The sequence below is a fragment of the Scyliorhinus canicula genome, chromosome 27, assembly GCF_902713615.1.
Source record: "Scyliorhinus canicula chromosome 27, sScyCan1.1, whole genome shotgun sequence".
Classification (NCBI taxonomy): Eukaryota; Metazoa; Chordata; class Chondrichthyes; order Carcharhiniformes; family Scyliorhinidae; genus Scyliorhinus; species Scyliorhinus canicula.
In genome coordinates, this window is record NC_052172.1 from 18,799,244 (window position 1) to 18,817,180 (window position 17,937).

The 17,937-nt window shown below is 57.9% G+C and overlaps 1 protein-coding gene across 2 annotated transcripts in view; it reads left to right on the top strand.

Moving 5' to 3' along the window:
* The window catches only part of coq8b (coenzyme Q8B), a 59,916-nt gene that overhangs the window by 20,149 nt on the left and 21,830 nt on the right, over window positions 1-17,937 (top strand). Inside the window, exons 1-5 of one of the 2 annotated variants that reach the window (XM_038785965.1) lie at window positions 10,194-10,298; window positions 12,362-12,538; window positions 16,399-16,779; window positions 17,242-17,308; window positions 17,402-17,479. In XM_038785965.1, coding sequence (XP_038641893.1) covers window positions 10,296-10,298; window positions 12,362-12,538; window positions 16,399-16,779; window positions 17,242-17,308; window positions 17,402-17,479 — 706 coding nt within the window. In that variant the 5' untranslated portion in view covers window positions 10,194-10,295. Of the gene's footprint in view, window positions 1-10,193; window positions 10,299-12,361; window positions 12,539-16,398; window positions 16,780-17,241; window positions 17,309-17,401; window positions 17,480-17,937 lie in introns of those variants that run through there. The other variant, XM_038785966.1, reaches the window with a different exon arrangement.

A 17,937-nucleotide genomic window follows, 5' to 3' on the forward strand; every position in this document is an offset into this window, starting at 1 on the left:
CCGTCTGCTTGCCTCACCTGTCCCTTTTGCTCTGCACTCACTCTGCCTGATCACTGTTCCTCCAAACTGCGGGTCATCTGCAAACCCAGAAACAGAACTCGCTATTCCTTCACCCAATTCAGAGAATTTACAGTGCAGAAGGAGGCCACTCGGCCCATCGAGTCTGCACCGGCTCTTGGAAAGAGCACCCTGCTTAAGCCCACGCCTCCACCCTATCCCCGTAACTCAGTAACCCCACCTAACCTTTGGGACACTAAGGGGCAATTTATCATGGCCAATCCACCGAACCTGCACATCTTTGTGGGAGGAAACCGGAGCACCCGGAGGAAACCCACGTAGACACGGGGAGAACGTGCAAACTCCACACAGACAGTGTGTGTGGAGGTAGCGTGTTAACCACTGCGCTCATTCCTTGAAAGCAAACCTGGATCTTTTAAAAACTGTAAATGTCAAAATGGCAAAGAAACATTGACTCGACTCCCGCTAAAAGTTAAAACCTGGGGCGACACGGTGGCACAATGGTTAGCACTGCTGCCTCATGGCACCGAGGACCTGGGTTCGATCCCAGCTCCAGGTCACTGTTTGCACATTAGAACATACATAGAACATAGAACATACAGTGCAGAAGGAGGCCATTCAGCCCATCGAGTGCAGTGCAAAAGGAGGCCATTCGGCCCATCAAGTCTGCACCGACCCACTTAAGCCCTCACTTCCACCCTATCCCCGTAACCCAATAACCCCTCCGAACCTTTTTGGACACTAAGGGGCAATTTAGCGCGGCCAATCCACCTAACCTGCACGTCTTTGGACTGTGGGAGGAAACCGGAGCACCCAGAGGAAACCCACGCAGGCACAGGGAGAACGTGCAGACTCCACACAGACAGTGACCCAGCGGGGAATCGAACCCGAGACCCTGGTGCTGTGAAGCCACAGTGCAACCGTGCTGCCCACTCTCCCCGTGTCTTCCTGGGTTTCACCCCGCAACCCAAAGATGTGCAGGCTAGGTGGATTGGCCATGCTAAAATGCCCCTTAATTGGAAAAAAAGAATTGGGTCCTCAAAATTTATTTAATAAAAATGAAAACCTATTCAATAAAATGAATTTGAAAACTGATTCTGAAATGTGCGGAGGAAAAATAAAATAGTTTGAACGGTGACAAAAGCTGCCATTCCACTTATTACCCACCAGAGGGCGCAATTGTCCATTTTCTTTTGTGGCAAAAAATTGATTGTGCAGCCGAAGCCCTTTTAATTGTGACTACAGGCTGCGTCGCCATGGATACTGGTGCTATATGGAGATTAAGTGCCTCAATTTCTAAAATAAAGATGATGACAGGGCTAACAACAACTGCCATCCAATTACATTGCCGAAACAGCACTGTAGCGCCTGCAAAATGTGCCGCGACACTCTCTGACCTCTGCTTCAAATGTTTATTTAAAGGGTCCCTGGAGTGCAATTGGCAAGTGGGTTCCCAGCCTCTCACTCCCCCCCCCCCACCCCCCCACCCCCCCCACCCACCCCCCCCCCACCCCACCCCCCCCCCCCACCCCACCCCCCCCAACCCCCCCCCACCCCCCCACCCCCCCCCACCCCCACCCCCCCCCCACCCCCCCCACCCCCCCACCCGCCCCCCCACCCGCCCCCCCACCCCCCCCCCCCACCCCCCCCCCCACCCCCCACCCCCCACCCCCCCCCCCCCCCCCCCCCCCATGATGGGCGGAGTCATCAACAGTTCTATCAAACAGCACTTACTCACCAATAACCTGCTCACAGACCCTCAGTTTGGGTTCCGCCAGGGTCACTCAGCTCCTGACCTCTTTCCAGCCTTGGTTCAAACATGGACAAAAGAGCTGAATGCCAGAGGTGAGGTGAGAGTGACTGCCCTTTGACATCAAGGCAGCATTTGACCGAGGCATCAAGGAGCCCGAGCTAAACTGGAGTCAATGGGAATCAGGGGGAAACTCTCCGCTAGTTGGAGTCATACCCGGCACAGAGGAAGATGGTTGTGGTGGTTGGACATCAATCATCTCAGCTCCAGGGCATCACTGCAGGAGTTCCTCAGGGTCGTGTCCTGGGCCCCAACCATCTTCAGCTGCTTCAATGACCTCCCTTCCATCATAAGATCAGACGTGGGGATGTTCGCTGATGACTGTACAATGTTCAGCACCATTTGCGACTCCTCAGATAATGAAGCAGTCCCTGTCCAAACGCAGCAAGGCCTGGACAATATCCAGGCTTGGGGCTGACAAATGGCAAGTTACATTCACGCCACACAAGTGCCAGGCAATGACCATCTCCAATAAGAGGAATCAAACCCCTTGATATTCAATGGTATTCCCATCACTGAATTCCCCCCTATCAACACCCTGGAGATGACCTCCTGACCCCCCCCAAAGCCTGTCCACCATCTACAAGGCACAAGTCAGGAGTGTGATGGACTCTCCACTTGCCTGGATGAGCGCAGCTCCAACAACACTCAAGAAGCTCGACACCATCCAGGACAAAGCAGCCCCGCTTGATTGCTCCCCCTTCCACAAACATTAACTCCCTCCACTACCGATGCACAGTAGCAGCCGTGTGTACCGTCTACAAGATGTACTGCAAGAACGCACTAAGGCTCCTTAAACAACTCCTTCCCAATCATAGAATCACAGTGCAAAAGGAGGCCATTCGGCCTATCAAGCCTGCATCAACGTTCGGAAAGAGCAACCTACCTTGGCCCAAGCTCCCCCCCACCCTTTCCCTGTAACCCAGTGGCCCCACATATTTGGACACTGAGAGGCAATTTATCAGCCAATCCACCTAACCGTCACATCTTTGGAGTGTGGGAGGAAACCGGAGCACCCGGAGGAAACCCACGCAGACACGGGGAGAACGTGCAGACTCCGCACAGTCGCCCAAGGCTGGAATTGAACAATATTCTCTGGCGCTGAGAGGCAGCAGTGCTAACCATTGTGTCGTAGAGTCGTAGAGCTTTTACTGGATCGCTCCGAGGCTGACCAATAGCAGCCAACTATTCTAATCCCATTTCCCAGCACTCGGTCCGTTGCCTTGTGCGCTGCGGTGTTTCAAATGCTCATCTAAACGCTTCTTAAATGTTGTGAGGGTTCCCGCCTCCACCATCCTTTCAGGTAGCGAGTTCCAGATTCCCACCACACTCTGGGTGAAAAGGTTTTGTTTACATCCCCTCTAAACCTCCTGCCCCGCACCTTAAATCTCTGCCCCCTGGTCATTGATCCCTCCACCAAGGGGGAAAGTACCTGCCTATCCTCCCTATTTATAATAATTTTATTCACCTCAATCAGATACCCCCCTCAGCCCCCTCTGCTCCAGAGAAAACAACTCCAGACTATCCAGCCTCTCTCCAGAGCTGAAACGCTTCAGCCCAGGTAACCATCCTGGTGAATCTCCTCTACACCCTCTCCATGAGGGTGCAGAGGAGATAGTGTGCTGACCAGAACTGCACACAGAACTCCAGCTGGGGCCTAACCAGTGTTGTATTCATCTCCAGCATAACCTCTCGGCTCTCATGGTCACTGCCTCGGTTAATAAGTGCATTAATCCCACAGACCTTCATAACCACCTTATCTACCTGCCCAGCTGCCTTCAGAGATCTGTGAACTTGCACCTCAAGGTCCCTCTGATCCTCTGCACTTCCTCATGTCTGACTGTTCATTGTGCATTTCCTTGTCTTGTTAGTCCTCCCAAAGTGCATCAGCCCAAACTTTTCAGGGTTAAATTCCATTTACCACTCTTCTATCCCTCTAACCAGACTGTCTATATCAGTGTTCTTCAAACTTTTTTTCTGGGAACCCGTTTTTACCAACCGGCCGACCTTCGGGACCCACACCGGCCGACCTTCGCGACCCACGCCGGCCGACCTTCGCGACCCACGCCGGCCGACCTTCGCGACCCACGCCGGCCGACCTTCGCGACCCAACCCGGCCGACCTTCGCGATCCACGCCGGCCGACCTTCGGGACTCAACCCGGCCGACTTTCCCGACCCAACACGGCCGACCTTCGCGACCCACGCCGGCCGACCTTCCCGACTCAACCCGGCCGACCTTCCCGACCCAACCCGGCCGACCTTCGGGACCCAACCCGGCCGACGTTCGGGACCCACGCCAGCTGACCATCGCGACCCACGCCGGCCGACCTTCGCGACCCAACCCGGCCGACCTTCGGGACCCAACCCGGCCGACCTTCGGGACCCAACCCGGCCGACCATCGCGACCCACGCCCGCCGACCTTCAGGACCCACGCCGGCCGACCATCGCGACCCACGCCGGCCGACATTCGGGACCCAACCCGGCCGACCTTCGGGACCCAACCCGGCCGACCATCGCGACCCAACCCGGCCGACCTTCGGGACCCAACCCGGCCGACCTTCGCGACCCAACCCGGCCGACCTTCGGGACCCACGCCGGCCGACCTTGGCGACCTAACCCGGCCGACCTTGGCGACCCAACCCGGCCGACCTTGGCGACCCAACCCAGCCGACCTTCGCGACCCAACCTGGCCGACCTTAGCGACCCAACCTGGCCGACCTTCGCGACCCAACCCGGCCGACCTTGGCGACCCAACCCGGCCGACCTTCGCGACCCAAGCCGGCCGACCTTCGGGACCCAACCCGGCCGACCTTCCTGCGCGACCCACACCGGCCGACCTGCGCGACCCACGCCGGCCGACCTGCGCGACCCAACCCGGCCGACCTTCGGGACCCAACCCGGCCAACCTTCGGGACCCAACCCGGCCGACCTTCGGGACCCAACCCGGCCGACCTTCGGGACCCAACCCGGCCGACCTTCGGGACCCAACCCGGCCGACCTTCCCGACCCAACCCGGCCGACCTTCGCGACCCAACCCGGCCGACCTTCGGGACCCACGCCGGCCGACCTTGGCGACCTAACCCGGCCGACCTTGGCGACCCAACCCGGCCGACCTTGGCGACCCAACCCAGCCGACCTTAGCGACCCAACCTGGCCGACCTTAGCGACCCAACCTGGCCGACCTTCGCGACCCAACCCGGCCGACCTTGGCGACCCAACCCGGCCGACCTTCGCGACCCACGCCGGCCGACCTTCGGGACCCAACCCGGCCGACCTTCCTGCGCGACCCACACCGGCCGACCTGCGCGACCCACGCCGGCCGACCTGCGCGACCCAACCCGGCCGACCTTCGGGACCCAACCCGGCCGACCTTCGGGACCCAACCCGGCCGCCCTTCGGGACCCAACCCGGCCGACCTTCGGGACCCAACCCGGCCGACCTTCGGGACCCAACCCGGCCGACCTTCCCGACCCAACCTGGCCGACCTTAGCGACCCAACCTGGCCGACCTTCGCGACCCAACCCGGCCGACCTTGGCGACCCAACCCGGCCGACCTTCGCGACCCAAGCCGGCCGACCTTCGGGACCCAACCCGGCCGACCTTCCTGCGCGACCCACACCGGCCGACCTGCGCGACCCACGCCGGCCGACCTGCGCGACCCAACCCGGCCGACCTTCGGGACCCAACCCGGCCGACCTTCGGGACCCAACCCGGCCGCCCTTCGGGACCCAACCCGGCCGACCTTCGGGACCCAACCCGGCCGACCTTCGGGACCCAACCCGGCCGACCTTCCCGACCCAACCCGGCCGACCTTCGCGACCCAACCCGGCCGACCTTCGCGACCCACGCCGGCCGACCTTCGCGACCCACGCCGGCCGACCTTCGCGACCCAACCCGGCCGACCTTCGCGACCCAGGCCGGCCGACCTTGGCGACCCAACCCGGCCGACCTTCGCGACCCACGCCGGCCGACCTTGGCGACCCAACCCGGCCAACCTTCGCGACCCAAGCCGGCCGACCTTCGGGACCCAACCCGGCCGACCTTCCTGCGCGACCCACACCGGCCGACCTGCGCGACCCACGCCGGCCGACCTGCGCGACCCAACCCGGCCGACCTTCGGGACCCAACCCGGCCGACCTTCGCGACCCACGCCGGCCGACCTTCGGGACCCAACCCGGCCGACCTTCGCGACCCACGCCGGCCGACCTTCGCGACCCAACCCGGCCGACCTTAGCGACCCACGCCGGCCGACCTTCGCGACCCACGCCGGCCGACCTTCGCGACCCAACCCGGCCGACCTTAGCAACCCAACCCGGCCGACCTTCCCGACCCAACCCGGCCGACCTTCGGTACCCACCCGGCCGACCTTCGGGACCCAATCCGGCCGACCTTCGGGACCCATCCCGGCCGACCTTCGCGACCCATCCCGGCCGACCTTCGCGACCCAACCCGGCCGACCTTCGCGACCCACGCCGGCCGACCTTGGCGACCCAACCCGGCCGACCTTGGCGACCCACCCCGGCCGACCTTGGCGACCCAACCCGGCCGACCTTCCCGACCCACGCCGGCCGACCTTGGCGACCCAACCCGGCCGACCTTCGGGACCCAACCCGGCCGACCTTCGGGACCCAACCCGGCCGACCTTCGCGACCCAACCCGGCCGACCTTGGCGACCCAACCCGGCCGACCTTCGGGACCCACGCCGGCCGACCTTCGGGACCCAACCCGGCCGACCTTCGGGACCCAACCCGGCCGACCTGAGCGACCCACACCGGCCGACCTTCGCGACCCAACCCGGCCGACCTTCCCGACCCAACCCGGCCGACCTTCGCGACCCAACCCGGCCGACCTTCGCGACCCACGCCGGCCGACCTTCGCGACCCACGCCGGCCGACCTTCGCGACCCAACCCGGCCGACCTTCGCGACCCACGCCGGCCGACCTTCGCGACCCAACCCGGCCGACCTTCGCGACCCACGCCGGCCGACCTTCCCGACCCAACCCGGCCAACCTTCGCGACCCAAGCCGGCCGACCTTCGGGACCCAACCCGGCCGACCTTCCTGCGCGACCCACACCGGCCGACCTGCGCGACCCACGCCGGCCGACCTGCGCGACCCAACCCGGCCGACCTTCGGGACCCAACCCGGCCGACCTTCGGGACCCAACCCGGCCGACCTTCGCGACCCACGCCGGCCGACCTTCGGGACCCAACCCGGCCGACCTTCGCGACCCATGCCGGCCGACCTTCGCGACCCAACCCGGCCGACCTTAGCGACCCACGCCGGCCGACCTTCGCGACCCACGCCGGCCGACCTTCGCGACCCAACCCGCCCGACCTTAGCAACCCAACCCGGCCGACCTTCCCGACCCAACCCGGCCGACCTTCGGTACCCACCCGGCCGACCTTCGGGACCCAATCCGGCCGACCTTCGGGACCCAACCCGGCCGACCTTCGCGACCCATCCCGGCCGACCTTCGCGACCCAACCCGGCCGACCTTCGGGACCCACGCCGGCCGACCTTGGCGACCCACGCCGGCCGACCTTCGCGACCCAACCCGGCCGACCTTAGCGACCCAACCCGGCCGACCTTCCCGACCCACGCCGGCCGACCTTCGGGACCCAACCCGGCCGACCTTCGGGACCCAACCCGGCCGACCTTCGGGACCCAACCCGGCCGACCTTCGCGACCCAACCCGGCCGACCTTGGCGACCCAACCCGGCCGACCTTCGGGACCCACGCCGGCCGACCTTCGGGACCCAACCCGGCCGACCTTCGGGACCCAACCCGGCCGACCTGAGCGACCCACACCGGCCGACCTTCGCGACCCACCCCGGCCGACCTGAGCGACCCACACCGGCCGACCTGAGCGACCCACACCGGCCGACCTGAGCGACCCACCATTTTCTCTTACCTTGTTTGCTGCTGACAAAAATGGAGGAAATGGTTTTGGGTCCCTTTGGCCCTCGGACACCCCCCTCCAATGGAACCTGTTGGATGAAGGTGAAGCCTTCCGGTGTCGGAAAGTTTGGAGTCTCTATCTGTCCAAAGTTCTGCATTTTTTTCCTGTAAAATTTATCAAATAACCCCCCCCGAACTTATAATAAAAAATAAAATGAGTAAAATAAATGAAAAAAATAAAAATTAAATGAATAAAATAAATGAATAAAAACCACTACAGAACTTGTAAAACAAAAAGCTGCAACCGTTTAAAAAAATAACAACCGCACTGCGCATGCGCAATCCGGCCAAATTTTTTTTTTAACATGTTCACGGCCGCTTGCAGCCGGCGTTATGAAAAGCCGACTGCTACGTGGGGATTGTCACAATCGAGAGCGTCGCGACCCTCCCAACACCCGCTCGCGACCCACCCGCGGGCCGCGCGCCCGACTTTGAAGAGCACTGGTCTATATCGTCCTGTAATCTGAGGCTTTGCTCCTCACTATTTACCACACCACCAATTTTTATGTCATCTGCGAACTTGCTGATCATACCTCCTACATTCACATCCAGATCATTGATATACACTACACACAGCAGGGGACCCAGCACCGATCCCTGTGGAACACCACAAGATACAGGCTTCCAGTCACAATGTAATATAAGCCTACTTGTGACACAAATAAAGATTATATTAGACAAAAACAACCTCCTACCACTCAGACAGTTTTGGATCCAGTTTGCCAAATTGCCCTGGATCTCATGAGCTCTTACCTTCTTCATCAACCTCCTATGTGGGATTGTCAAAAGCCTTACAAAAGTCCATGTAGACAACACTGTGCCACCACATCGTCCATATCCATACCGTGACCATCTAGAGGGACAAGGGGCAGCAGACACATGGGGAACACCACCACCTGGAGATTCCCCTCCGAGCTGCTCACCACCCTGACTTGGAAATATATCGGCCGTTCCTTCACTGTCGCTGGGTCAAAACCCTGGAACTCCCTCCCTAACAGCACTGTGGATGTACCTACACCACTCGGACTGCTGCGGCTCAAGAAGGCGGCTCACCACCACTTTCTCAAAGGGCAATTAGGGATGGGGGATAAATGCTGGTCTAACCCGCGACCCCCACATCCAGTGATGAATGGATTCAGGAAGGATTGCTCATCACTGGATTCAGGGATAACATTTAAACGTTCTCCCCGTGTCTGTGTGGGTTTCCTCCGGGTGCTCCAGTTTCCTCCCACAAGTCCTGAAAGACGTGCTGTTAGGTGAATTCTCCCTCAGTGTGGTCATCTGGACAAATGTGAGATAATGCATTTTGGAAGGTCTAATACTGGTAGGGAATATACAATGAATGGTAGAACCCTCAAGAGTATTGACAGTCAGAGAGATCTTGGTGTACAGGTCCACAGATCACTGAAAGGGGCAACACAGGTGGAGAAGGTAGTCAAGAAGGCATACGGCATGCTAGCCTTCATTGGCCGGGGCATTGAGCATAAGAAGTGGCAAGTCATGTTGCAGCTGTATAGAACCTTAGTTAGGCCACACTTGGAGTATAGTGTTCAATTCCGGTCGCCACACTACCAGAAGGATGTGGAGGCTTTAGAGAGGGTGCAGAAGAGATTTACCAGAATGTTGCCTGGCATGGAGGGCATTAGCTATGAGGAGCGGTTCAATAAACTTGGTTTGTTCTCACTGGAACGCCGGAGGTTGAGGGGCGACTTGATAGAGGTCTGCAAAATTATGAGGGGCATAGACAGAGTGGATCGTCAGAGGCTTTTTCCCAGGGTAGAGGGGTCAATTACTAGAGGGCATAGGTTAAGGTGCGAGGGGCAAGGTTTAGAGGAGATGTATGAGGCAGGTTTTTTACACAGAGGGTAGTGGGTGCCTGGAACTCGCTGCCGGAGGAGGTGGTGGAAGCAGGGACGATAATGAAGTTTAAGGGGCATCTTGACAAAAACATGAATAGGATGGGAATAGAGGGACATGGATCCAGGAAGGGTAGTTTAGATGGTCAGCACAGGCCTGGAGGGCCGAAGGGCCTGTTCCTGTGCTGGAAGGTGAAGTCAGTCAGTGCAAAAAGGCGGGACCGTAGGATTCCCGCTGATGATTGGTAGTGGGAGCAGGGAGGGGACGGGATTGGGAAAGCCATGTTGTGATTGGTGGTGGGAGCTGTCTGTTAGCGAGGAGGGGGCGGGATTGGGAGAACCGGGTTGTGATTGGTGAAGGGAGCTGTCCGTCAGCAAGGATGGGGCGGGACGGTACGGGCTGGGCGTTGACTGGTGAAGGGAGCTGTCTGTCAGCGGTGAGGGGGCGGGACTGGAAGAGCCGGGCGGTGATTGGTGGAGGGAGCTGTCTGTCAGCGGCGAGAGGGCGGGATTGGAAGAGCCGGGCGGTGATTGGTGGAGGGAGCTGTCTATCAGTAGGGAGGGGGCGGAGCTGTTCCCGAGGCCTGGCAGGGCCGGAGCTGAGGGAGCGGAACCCGGACAGGAGCCGCTCACCCGGAGCGAGGCCTCGATGGTGCGGATGCTGCTATTGTTCATCTGAGGGGCCGGGTGGGGTGGGGTGGGGTGGGGTGGGTGCGGGTGCGGGTGCGGGTGCGGGTGCCTGGGCCCGGGCCCGTGACCCCCCCCCCCCCCCCCCAAGCCAGCACCCAGCCCCCCCCACCCAACACCCAGCCCCCCCCACCCAGCCCCCAGCCCCCCCCACCCAGCACCCAGCCCTCCCAGCCCCCCCACCCAGTCCCCCCACCCAGCACCCAGCCCCCAGCACCCAGCCCCCCCACCCAGCACCCAGCCCCCCCCACCCAGCACCCAGCCCCCCCCCACCCAGCACCCAGCCCTCCCAGCCCCCCCACCCAGTCCCCCCACCCAGCACCCAGCCCCCAGCACCCAGCCCCCCACCCAGCACCCAGCCCCCCCCACCCAGCACCCAGCCCCCCCCCACCCAGCCCCCCACCCTATCCAGCACCCAGCCCCCCACCCTATCCAGCACCCAGACCCAGCCCCATGCACCCAGCCCAGCACCCAGTGCCCCCACCCAGCACCCAGTGACCCCACCCAGCACCCAGCCCCCCCCACCCAGCCCCCCCCACCCAGCACCCAGCCCCCCCCCACCCAGCACCCAGCCCTCCCACCCCCCAGCCCCAGCCCCCCCACCCAGCACCCCCACCCTATCCAGCACCCAGCCCCCCCACCCTATCCAGCACCCAGCCCCCCCACCCTATCCAGCACCCAGACCCCCCCACCCTATCCAGCCCCCTGCCCCCACCCTGCCCAGCACCCAGGTTCCCCCCCCCACCCTGTTCAGCACCCAGGTTCTCTTCCCCCCCCCCCCCACCCTAACCAGCACCCAGCCCCCCGCCCCTATCCAGCACCCAGGTCCAGCACAGGGGACTACCCTCCCACATAGCACCCAGGTTCCCCCCCACCCCCCCCCCCCCCCACCCAGCATCAACCTGGCACTGAACCCTCCTCGCCACCATGCAAAAACGCCCTACCCTATGCACTGAGCTCACCCCGCCCAGCACGGGGACTACCACACCCTCCCAGCACTCGGGTGACTGGTGAAGGTGGGTCAGGGTGTGGATACAGCCGGGTACTGTGAGGGTCAGTTGTTCCTGGAGCTGATGGCCATTTGGAGCTTTGGAGACTTTTGAGATCAATAGTTATTTAAGGGTTGGGGGGAGGTGATGGTGCTGTGGTACTGTCACTGGACTAGTAAACCAGCGAGCCAGAGTAATGCTCTGGGGTCCTGGGTTCAAATCCTGCCACTGCAGATAGTGAAATTCGAATTTGATAAAAATATGGAGTTAAAAGTCTAACAATGAACATGAAACCATTGCCAATTGCTGTAAAAACCCATCTGGTTCACTGCTTGTTAGGTGAATTGGACATTCTGAATTCTCCCTCTGTGTACCCGAACAGGCGCCGGAATGTGGCGATTAGGGGCTTTTCACAGTAACTTCATTGCAGTGTTAATGTAAGCCTACTTGTGACAATAATAAAGATTATTATTATTAGGGAAGGGAATCTGTCCTTACCCGGTCTGGCTATTGCGTGACTTCAGACCCACAGCAATGCCTGTCCCCTCAAAGGCAATTAGGGATGGGCAATAAATGCTGGCTCAGGAACGAATAAATAAAACTACAGCGAACCAGTGAATGGAATGTAGGAGACGAGCAGCGTCTAATTGAACGGTGGCAGGAACAAGCTCCAGGAGCTAAATGGCCTCCTGTTCCTGTTGCAGGACAGAGGGGAGGTGTGTCTTTGCACCTCCTCTCTGGGAGTGTTTACCCAATAGTTCTTTTCCTCTTCCTATCTTTTAAAAAAATAAATTTAGAGTACCCAATTCATTTTTTCCAATTAAGGGGCAATTTAGCGCGGCCAATCCACCTACCCTGCACATCTTTGGGTTGTGGGGGCGAAACTCACACCAGACACGGGGAGAATGTGCAAACTCCACACGGACAGTGACCCAGAGGCGGGATCGAACCTGGGACCTCGGCGCCATGAGGCAGCATTGCTAACCCACTGTGCTGCCCACTTCTCCTATCTTAACGGTTGATGTTTATGCTGTTACAGATGTTAACTGAGGTGACCAAGGTGCTGTGGGGTGCCGTGCGGGTGGGTAAGGCTTTCACGGAGAAACAGGGTGATGAGCTGAGGCTGGCTGTGTGCGGATCCGTGCTGGGCGCTGGTCTGAGGAGGACCCAGGTCTCTGCGGAACAATGTGTCAGTTCTTTCCTCGTCAAACGGCAGGTAACGGCTCGATTGTGGCGGTCTTATCTTTCGTTCTAGCCAAAGTCGGGAAGGAATTCCCTCGGTAGGCAATTTGACTGCTTGGGCTCGCTTCCAAATCAGATGGCTGTGGCTTCAAACTCCCCAAAATGCGGAAAGCAAAATCCCGGCTGACACGTCCAATATGGTATTGAGGGAGTGCCGCACTGTCTGAGGTGCCAACTTTCGGATGACACATTAAGCTGAGGTGTCTGCCGTCTCAGGCAGATTTACAAGGTCCCACCAGATCAGGGGAATCCTCCCCGGTCTCCTGGCCAGTATTTATCCCTCAATCAACATCAGAAAAACACGATTATCCAGTCATGGGTCCCAGTAGCACAGCGCCTCTGTCACTAGTTATTCACAAGTATCCCAGAGACATGAGTGCAAACTCCACTGTGGCACTGGGACATTTCTCCATGTGACTTGGGGGCAGCACGGTAGCATTGTGGATAGCACAATTGCTTCACAGCTCCAGGGTCCCTGGTTCGATTCCCGGCTTGTGCGCAGTCAGCACGTTCTCCCCGTGTGTGCGTGGGTTCCCTCCGGGTGCTCCGGTTTCCTCCCACAGTCCAAAGATGTGCAGGGTTAGGTGGATTGGCCATGATAAATTGCCCATAGTGTCCAAAATTGCCCTTAGTGTTGGGTGGGGTGACTGGGTTATGGGAATAGGGTGGCGGTGTTGACCTTGGGTAGGGTGCTCTTTCCAAGAGCCGGTGCAGACTCGATGGGCCGAATGGCCTCCTTCTGCATTATAAATTCTATGACTCCAAACCCATTGTCAATTCTTAAATGCCCCCCCCCCCCCCCCCCCCCCCCCCCCCCGATGGCCTAACAAGCCCCCCCCCCCATTGCCACCACTGTTTCTGGATTATGTTTAGAGACGGGCAATAAATGCTGGCAATACACCAGGTACCTGGCACGAGTAAAATGAGTAATTTCCAATAGTGGGAGCTTACTGCGAGCAAATTGGTTCCCCGTATCCGACATTACAACAGTGACTGCCCTTCAAAGAGTCCTTAACTGGCGCTAAAGTTCTCTGGAACATTTTGCCGTGCAGAAGGCATAGATGCAAGTCTTTTCATAGAATCGCAGCATTGTTACAATTCTGGGGGGGGGGGGGGGGGGGCATGCGCCCATTGTACTTCCACTGGCTCGCACCCCCCCACAACCCAAAGATGTGCAGGGTAGGTGGATTGACCACGCTAAATTGCCCCTTAAAACAAAAGATTGAGATGTATAAGATTATAAGAGGCATAGATAAGAGTAGACAGGAAGAATCTTTTCCCCTTGGTGGGGAGGTCTATAAGCGGGGGGGGGGGGGGGCAGAGATTTAAGGACAGAGGCATGAGGTTTAGAGGGGATGTGAGGAAATGCTTTTTTACCCAGAGGGTGATGGAAATGCTTTTTTTACCCAGAGGGTGATGGAAGCAGAGACCCACAGAACAATTTAAGAAGGAGTTCGATGTGGGTGGCTCGGTGGCGCAGTGGTTAGCACTGGGACTGCGGCGCTGAGGACCCGGTGTAGAATCCCGACCCTGGGACACTATCCGTGTGGAGTTTGCACATTCTCCCCGTGTCTGCGTGGGTTTCACCCCCCGACAACCCAAAACAATGTGGCTGGAGACCTCTATGACTCGAACCACTCGCTGCGCAAAACTTTTCTGCACGTTTTGCTTTAAGAATAGAATCCCAGAATCCCAACAGTGCCGAAGGAGGCCATTCGGCCCATGGAGTCTGCACCGACCCTCTGAAAGAGCTCCCCACCTAGGACCACTCCCCCGCCCTATCCCCATAACCTCACCTTACCTTCACATCAATGAACTGAAATGAAAATGAAAATCGCTTATTGTCACGAGTAGGCGTCAATGAAGTTACTGTGAAAAGCCCCTAGTCGCCACATTCCGCCGCCTGTTCGGGGAGGCTGGTACGGGAATTGAACCGTGCTGCTGGCCTGCCTGGGTCTGCTTAAAAAGCCAGCGATTTAGCCCAGTGTGCTAAACCAGAACTGTGGGAGGAAACCAGAATACCCGGAGGAAACCCACACAGACGCGGGGCGAACGTGCAAATTCCACACAGTCACCCGAGGCCGGAATCGAACCCGGGTCCCTGGCACCGTGAGGCAGCCGTGCTAACCACTGTGCCACCATGCTGCCCATTTGCTGCTTTTGCCAGTTTAAACCTGGGCCCTTAGGGGAGATGGTCAGTACCTGGCATTGACAAATCCTAAGTACTCTTTCACACACGCTTTATCAGGTATCCATTATTACTCTGTTGGGGGAGGCACGGTGGTGCAGTGGTTAGCACTGCTGCCGCTCAGCGACGAGGACCCGGGCTCAATGCCGGATCTGGGTCACTGTCCGTGAGGAGTTTGCACATTCTCCCCGTGTCTGCGCGCGTCTCACCCCCACAACCCAATGATGTGCAGAGTAGGTGGATTGGCCACGCTAAATTGCCCCTTAATTGGGAAAATTAAAAAAAATACATAAATTACTGTATTTGGGCTTGGACTTTACTTCCGCTATTGAAGCGCCTTCAGAGGACCTTTGCTGCCCTCAGTCTGTGCACTGCTGCGCTTTAGACTACAGATACACTGTCATGTGAGAGTACCTTTAAGAAATGGGTGTTTATCAGTGATGTCAGGGTGTGGGTGGAGCTGGGCTGTCTGTCAGCTTTTTACTTTTGTTTTAGGCTGTTTGCTGCAGGGTGTGTTTTAGTTTTGTTTTCAGTGTTGGAGCTGAAGCCAGACAGAGCAGATGTACTGCTGTTCTCTCTGCCATGAAAAGACTATCTCTTGATCATGAAAAAATGAAAATCGCTTATTGTCACAAGTAGGCTTCAATGAAGTTACTGTGAAAAGCCCCTAGTCGCCACATTTGGGCGCCTGTCCGGGGAGGCTGGTACGGGAATCGAACCGTGCTGCTGGCCTGCTTTAAAAGCCAACGATTTAGCCCGGTGAGCTAAACCAGCCCATTTTTTTTACATAGAATTTACAGTGCAGAAGGAGGCCATTCGGCCCATCAAGTCTGCACCGGCTCTTGGAAAGAGCATCCTACCCAATGTCAACACCTCCACCCTATCCCCATGACCCAGTACCCCACCCAACACTAAGGGCAATTTTGGACACTAAGGGCAATTTATCATGGTCAATCCACCTAAACTGCACATCTTTGGACTGTGGGAGGAAACCGGAGCACCCGGAGGAAACCCACGCACACACGGGGAGGATGTGCAGACTCCACACAGACAGCGACCCAAGCCGGAATCAAACCTGGGACCCTGGAGCTGTGAAGCGATTGTGCTGTCCACAATGCTACCGTGAATTTGGTGAATTCAAAATTCTAAATGTTGATGTGCTGCTGATAAAGGTTTTGTTTTTAAATCGTATGGATGTTAAAAAGGAAAGCTTAAAGGTTTACAAAGTGTTGTAGTCTTTGGGGGTTGTATTTGAATTGATGGTTGCTAAGATGTTCACTGTATGTTTTAAAAAGGTTAACTTGAGTTCATAGAATAAACATTGTTTTGCTTTAAAAAATACTTTTCGATTTCTGCTGTACCATACCTGTAGAGTGGGCCGTGTGCTCCCCATACCACAATCTAGTAAAAGTTGTGGGTCAGATGAACTCCATGATACACTTTGGGGTTCTCTAAACCCTGGCCCATGACAACACCCATGGTTGTTGGGAGTTGTTCAGTCCCTGGCAATGGGGAGTTGGCGTGGCTGGCCCATCTCACTCCATTTCATATTTCAGAAACCCTCAATCTCAGTTGTGAACCATTTTGGAGACGAAGAAGCAGGAAGTGGCCAATCTGTGATCTATTCTTTTGTTCTTGGTTTTTAGGTAGGAGAGCGAGAATTTAAAGAGGACCACCTTCCCTTTGACGGAGAAGATGAGGCATCACGATGGAACCTTGCCTCCGAAATGGCCCCGGGACGTTGTGACGACCATGTGGGGGCAGGGAGCCAGGAGGCAGCTGGTGACCGGTGGGATGAGGGCTCATCGCATGGTGGCAAGAAGGAGGGACACCCTGTGTTGGGCCGCCCAGCAGGCAGTGGGTTCAGGGAGAGCAGCAGGAACTTTTCCTTGCTAGCAGGCCCTGGAACGAGGTTTCTCCATGACGAGGCTTCGGTGAGGAGCCTGACACCCGAGGACATTGCCAAGGCCAGGAACACGAAGCAGAGCAGCGATAAATGGAGCCCGTCCAAGGCTCCGAGACAAATGGTGAGGAATCATAGAATTAACAGTGCAAAAGGAGGCCATTCGGCCCATCGAGTCTGCACCGGCCCTTGGAAAGAACACTCCACCTAAGCCCACACCTCCACTCTATCCCAATAACCCACCTTACCTTTTTGTAACACTGAGGGCAATTTAGCACGGCCAATCCACCTAACCTGCACATCTTTGGACTGTGGGAGGAAACCGGAGCACCCGGAGGGAACCCACGCAGACACGGGGAGAACGTGCAGAGTCCGCACGGACAGTGACCCCAAGCCGGGAATTGACCCTGGCGCCGTGAGGCAACTGTGCTATCTACAAACAGACCTTGGCTGATCTCTATTTCAATACTTAATTGAGGCAGCACCTTTTAGGGAAGGGCAAGGAGGGGTTGAAAGCCTGATAACAGATCAATGCCCAGCGTGACAAGCTTCTGACCTGTTATTTTCTCCCTTTTTTTTAATGCAGTTAAGTGAACAAGCTCGCGAAAGAAAAGTGCCCTCTTCGCGGATCAGCCGCTTGGCAAACTTTGGAGGTAGGCAAGACCCGCTACACTTTGCCCCTTCCCTTGGCGTTTAAGCCCCAGGACGGCGGGATGTTTTGACATCCATTGTGCTTCCATTGGCAGGTTTGGCGGTCAGCTTGGGACTCAGTGCATTGGCGGAAGTTGCCAAAAAGTCAGTGAGCGGGAGCCGGGCGTCGAGAGGTGAGATCTCAGCCTCTGAACTCTTTGTCCTGATGGTTCTCGAGTAAGGTGGGCGATGCTGGCTAAGCTTTCTCCCTCCCTCCCTCCTCCGGTTCACTGGGTGTCGATCGCCCCCTCGTATCTCAGCAAGTGACCGTTTGCCACTGCGTAGACGGCAAGCGCCCAGCTGATGTTAAACTGTGGGGGTGGGTGTCTACTGAGTCGCCGGTCTTGCTCACTCAGTCGCCCTTCACTTTCTTCCTGCCCCCCACCACCCTCGCAACCCCAAGGTAAGGTTTATCCAGAGCTTAGAGCTTTCCAGGTGGTAAGTGTAGGGGTCAGGTCTTTGTCAGCCCTCCAAGCTGAAGATGGATTTGCTTGAAGAAATGGAAGAGAGGAGCAAAGGGACCAGTCAGGTAGTTTCTACGAAGCTAGCACAAACACAATGGGCCGAATGGCCATTCTCCTGCACTGTACAA